The 5,828-nt window shown below is 41.7% G+C and overlaps 1 protein-coding gene across 1 annotated transcript in view; it reads right to left on the bottom strand.

Moving 5' to 3' along the window:
- Nucleotides 1–5,828, bottom strand: part of LOC106818945 (proto-oncogene tyrosine-protein kinase ROS-like) — a gene marked incomplete at its 5' end in the record, with an annotated part of 12,012 nt that overhangs the window by 1,523 nt on the left and 4,661 nt on the right. Inside the window, 3 exons of the mRNA XM_014823612.1 lie at nt 176–277; nt 1,909–2,004; nt 2,543–2,640. Coding sequence (XP_014679098.1) covers nt 176–277; nt 1,909–2,004; nt 2,543–2,640 — 296 coding nt within the window. The remainder of the gene's footprint in view (nt 1–175; nt 278–1,908; nt 2,005–2,542; nt 2,641–5,828) is intronic.

The raw sequence follows: 5,828 nt of genomic DNA, 5'->3' as shown, positions 1-5,828 counted from the left end.
CACATGTCTGTGGAGGCGGGGCCATCGCATGTCACTCACTCACCACGTGTCTGTGGGGGCCAGCTCCTGCACCTGTCACTCACTCACCACATGTCTGTGGGAGGCAGGGCCAGCACCTGTCACTCACTCACGACATGTCTGCGGGAGGCGGGGCCAGCACCTGTCACTCACTCACCACATGTCCGATTGGTTGGTGAAGACGCCGTCGACGAGAGACTCCGGCGACATCCAGCGAACGGGTAGCAAGCCCTCGCCTTCCTTACGGTAGTAGTCGTTCCTGCAAGATGCACCGCAACCCACCGCGTGCGCACGGTTATCGCAACGTATATCACGAACACATATCAGGGCAGGGGCGGACTGGCACCTTGTGGGCCCTCGAGCAATACCTGTGATTGGGCCCCGGTCCACTGACCGCAGTCGGGGGTCCGGACTTTGTGAAACTCAAAAGGCCTGCAATATCAGAAAGGTGGAAATCTTGGTGGAACCCTCACCCCCTATGGATTTGAAAAAGTTCTCGGATTTTGGGCACAATATTTTTCAGACCGACCGATGAAGAAAAACTGAAAAATTGAAAATTCTCAATAATTTTTTTTTTCTAGGTTCATGGCGCCCCTTGGCCCTTTGGGCCCTCGGGCATTGCCCGATTTGCCCGAGGGGCCAGTCCGCCCCTGTATCAGGGTGCGAAATTAACGGGAGTCCGGAGTCAAATGCTCCCTGATTTACTGCCGGACTCCCTAAATTAACATCTGCAGGAGTCCGTGTGACTCCCTGAACATTCTGCCATACTAACAAGTTTGTTCCAGAGAACGGCCTCGCGGAATTACCGTATTTTGCAGCAAATATCCAAAGAAAATTTGACAGACGTGCAACCGCATGAATCTTCAAAATAAGCACACGCTATTGTTAATATCTTTAGTTTTGAACTTCAGATTGCGGGCTACCTCATTTTGTTGCGGACTCTCTCTTTTTGAGGGCAGGGAGTCCGTTGGACTCTCTTGTTCACAAGTTAATTTCTACCCCTGCATATCTATATGTACCAGGGCCGTAGCCAAAAATTACTGTATTGGGGGGGGGGCAAGATGAACGAGCGCCGGAGGCGCTTGCTTCTAGGGGGGTCTGGGGGCATGCCCCCCCCCAGGAAATTGTGAAATATAGAAGCTCTGAAATGCCATTTCCAGCCATTTCAGGTAGGTTACATACTTAAAACTCCCCAAACGGTCAAGCGAGTATTTTCTAATCTTAAGGTCCCATTATTCTTTACTGGGTTCTTTTCTTGGCGGGGGGCAGCTGTGCCCCTGTCCTCCTGCCAGCTACGGCCCTGTGTACGCATTCAGGGACAGAGCTCTATCTGTATCCATATCCATACCTATGTCAACATTTGTGACTGAGACTGTATTGGTATCGGTATCTGTATCTGTATTGGTATCTGTATTGGTATTGGTATCTGTATCTGTATCGGTATCGGTATCGGTATCTGTATCTGTATCGGTATCTGTATCGGTATCGGTATCTGTATCGGTATCTGTATCTGTATCGGTATCTGTATCGGTATCGGTATCTGTATCTGTATCGGTATCGGTATCTGTATCTCCATTTACATTTATATCTATATTAGTATCTATATCTATATAGAGATTATGGAATAATTATGATAATGGGATAATTTTTACTATTAAAGTGAGAAAAGCTAACCTACTTGGGCAGAGAACAACTACGTGCACTGAATGTTTTTTTACATAAGGGTTCTTTAACTCTGTAATTCTCCTTAATACCCAACCTTTCACAAGTCAATCAGAAATACTTCGAGAAAGAATCTCGCTCGTTTTGTCACTATATAGTAATCTACGGAGATCTCCAGATTCGAGTGCGCTTAATTACCAACTCGTTACAGTTAATTGTTTTTCCCACCTGTAGATGTCTCTGGCGAGGCCAAAGTCGCCTATCTTGACGACGCGGGTGGCCGGGTCCTTGGTAGAGACGAGACAGTTTCTCGCAGCGAGATCTCTGAAAGTGGATTGTGTTACAAACTTACAATACTAGTCAATAGATGGCGCTAACAAGGTAACGAAAATTGCTCACTTTTCTCAAAACAAAGTACGATTATTACACGCAAAATATTATTATTTTTATTTTTGTTATTTTATTGCAAAATATTGATTAGATGATTTTACGGAAAATTACACATAGATGGGGTTGTATTGGCTTTAATGCTTCCTCACTGCCAATGCACAACGATCACCATCAAAACATTAGTAGCTCTATAAATGTGGCCGTCACACAAAAACTGTCACTAATTTTCTCAATGATCGACCATTAACGGTAGTTCTATTCACTTTTATCAATCGCTTGAGTGCATGATCGATACATTTCGCATGCCTTTATGTGGGGTCGACTCAAAAGCCTAGTGCTACTTTGACCCTCACAGCACTCATTTGTTAGTAAGTTTGAACTATTCTTTTTATTCATACTCTCATGTTATATAACTATCATACACCCGCTGTATTGTTAACTAAGTTATGTGCTAAATAAAGAATCTGAATACCTGTGAACGAAGTGCATCTCTTCGAGATACTTGCAACCCTTGGCGACGTCGACACATATGTGAACGAGATCCTTTATACACATCTTAGACTTGTGAACCTAAGAATTATAATATTAATGAAAATAATATAATGACATAATAAAATGTAGAAATACCTATAAATTACGCACATGATCGAATTACCAGCATTATCTAACGTCGCCTAGCTAATATGACAACTATACTATGACATTACTAGACTGACTACTACTTAAGTTACTGTATACCTATCATGACTACTATCATGACTATATATGCCCTATGAGCTATCTACTAATATGGAATATACTTAAGGTTACGTACACTATATGCTACTATATGACTATACTTAAAGCTAGTACACCTATAAACGACCGTCAATATGACTGATACTTAAGTTAGATATACTCATATGCCACTATCTAATAGACTATACTTCAAGCTAGTAACTATATGACTACTATATGACTATAGCTTAAGTTAGTACACTATGATGACTACTATATAATATCATTTACAGTTTAGTGACACTATATGCATTACTATCATGACTCATAGCTTAACGTTAAACTACGTATATTATACTATATGACGTGATACTTAGTTACTACACTATATGACTACTATATGACTATACTTTAAGTTAATACACTATATGGACTACTATATGACCTACTTAAGTTTAGTACAACTATTATGACTAATATCGATGACTATATTAAGTTTAGTACACTATATGACTACTATCATGACTATACTAAGTTCAGTTACTATACTGACTACACTTAAGTTAGCACTACTATGCACTACTATTGACTATACTTAAGTTAGATTACTATATATGAATACTATATGACATACTTAAGCTTAGCTACACTATATGACTATATATGACCGTATATTAAGTTAGTTACATTATTATGGACTACTATAATGATATACTTAAGTTAGTATACCTAATGACTACTATATGGACTATACTGTAAGTTAGTACACTATATGACAGCTTATATGACTAACCTTAAGTTCGTAACTATATGTCACTACTATATGACTATACCTTAAGTTTCAGCTACACTATATGACTACTATATGAATATACTTAACGTTCAAGACACTATATGACTACTATAGACTATACTTAAGTTTCAGTACCACTATTATGACTACTTATATGAACTACACTTAAGATTAGTACACTGATATGGACTCTACGATATGCGACGATGATACTTAGTTAGGAACACGTATATGATCTACCTAATGACTATACTTAAGTTAGTATACTTATATGACTATACTTAAGTTAGTATACTATATGAGCTACTATATGAGGTATACTTAAGTTCAGTATACTATAGACTAACTATATGACTTTTGCCCCTCCTCCCCTCAGCATCACGCACGCTACCTGTGTGGCGTCTCTCCACGCGCCGTATGACAGCGGTTCTCCTCATCAGTCCAGAAGATGACGTTATGATCCTGTCGAATCAGACGCGCAGCAGACGAAGTATGTGCTCGCTTGCCTTAAGTATGTGAAGATACACGTGGCACATCACTCAGGTTTAACGAAAACTACAACGCCTGGAAAGCTTTCAAACGTTTTCTGGTGATTTCTCCTTATTGCGTAAATTCGCCTACTGGAATTCGGCTTACTGGTAATGTCCCTTACTGAATTTCCTTACTGATAAATTTTGTTTATTTTCCTTAACTGGCCGCGGGCGCGCCGGCCGGCCCGGCCCGCCCGCCTACTTCTTACTGGGAGGAATGTACGTATTCTGTATATACGTGAATTATACAGTAATGATTGACTTACCAAAAACACAACTGCGTTTTTAAAAGACTTGATACAATGTACGTGTATATCACACCACACACAGCACACTACACGCGCGCGCACGCACGAATGCACACGCACGCACGCACGCCCACACACAACACACACACCAACACACACCACACACACAAGTACATGACAGAATGTGCTTGGTGTGAGCATGCCAAACATGCATGATCACGTGCCGTGTCTGTCCTGCCCATGCGTGCGGCGCCGTGTGTGGCCGTGTGTACCTTGCCGTGCGTGCTGTTAGTACATGAGTGCCCCTGCATGCACACACCGGTGCATGAATGGAATAGCTACAAGAAAGCGTGGAAAACGCCGGATATATGAATGCGTTTGATATTATTGATAACTATTGATTGCATCTCATTATTTGATATATTGTATGGTGCTGATAGTTGATGATGATTGAATGATGATGTTGATTGATGATATGATGATTCGATTCATGATTGATGAGGTTGATTGATATATTGATTGATTGGATGATATGATCAATATTGATTGATGATATGGAATGCCGTATACCTTCATGAAAGAGCCTTCATTCAGGTAATTCGCCTTTCTCGTTGCTTCTGAGATCCTCTTCCGGAAAGGCTCGAAATTTAAACATTTAATCAACGGGATTACTGCTGTCGGCCAGTCTGTACATTAATTGTTAGGAGAATGAGGTGTTCGTTGAAAAAATAAAAACAAGCTAATACGAATGGTTACTTCAAAACTGTTCGAACATAAAACATGACAGAAAGCATGTGGTAAGAAAAATCACAGACTTTAAAAAAAAATCACGAGTCTGTGAGTAAACATCAAACATGTAAAAATTAATCGCGCCGGCAAAAATTTCTGGGGGCACATTATCCGCGAGTGCGTACGAAAATGAAACATCAGAACATCGCCAAGTCAGACAAAATTTACTCAAAAAACCCAGCTTACTCGACTGTCAATATCATCAATGTGGAACAAAGTGAACGTCTGCCATTAACAGCAACCATCAGCCGACAAAAAAACAAGCGACATCACATCACAAAGCGGCGTCGTCGACGGAAAAAGAAGAAAAAGTCTCACAATCGGCGTCCGTCGACGAAAAAACAAGCGAACACATCACAATCGGCGTCCGTCGACGAAAAACAGCGAACGTCTAACAATCGGCGTCCGTCGACGAAAAACAAGTGAACGCCTTACCTTGATGGCGACCTTCATGACGTCAGGAGCCGCCGGTCCGAGGTTGCGCGCCGTTCCCTCGAAGACCTCGCCAAACGCACCGCTGCCCAGGAAGTTAGTGAGAGTCATCTGTTCGCGTGCGATCTTAGGCATGCTCGCAAGGTCCGTGTCAGAAGGGATCTCCCTGCACGAGCAGACATAGAGGGGAGATAGAGAGTGAGAGCAGAAAGAGAGAGAGAGAGAGAGAGAGAGAGAGAGAGAGAGAGA

Source organism: Priapulus caudatus, unplaced genomic scaffold, assembly GCF_000485595.1.
Source record: "Priapulus caudatus unplaced genomic scaffold, Priapulus_caudatus-5.0.1 Scaffold2681, whole genome shotgun sequence".
Lineage (NCBI taxonomy): Eukaryota > Metazoa > Priapulida > Priapulimorpha > Priapulimorphida > Priapulidae > Priapulus > Priapulus caudatus.
This window is presented reverse-complemented; position numbering and strand designations above follow the sequence as displayed.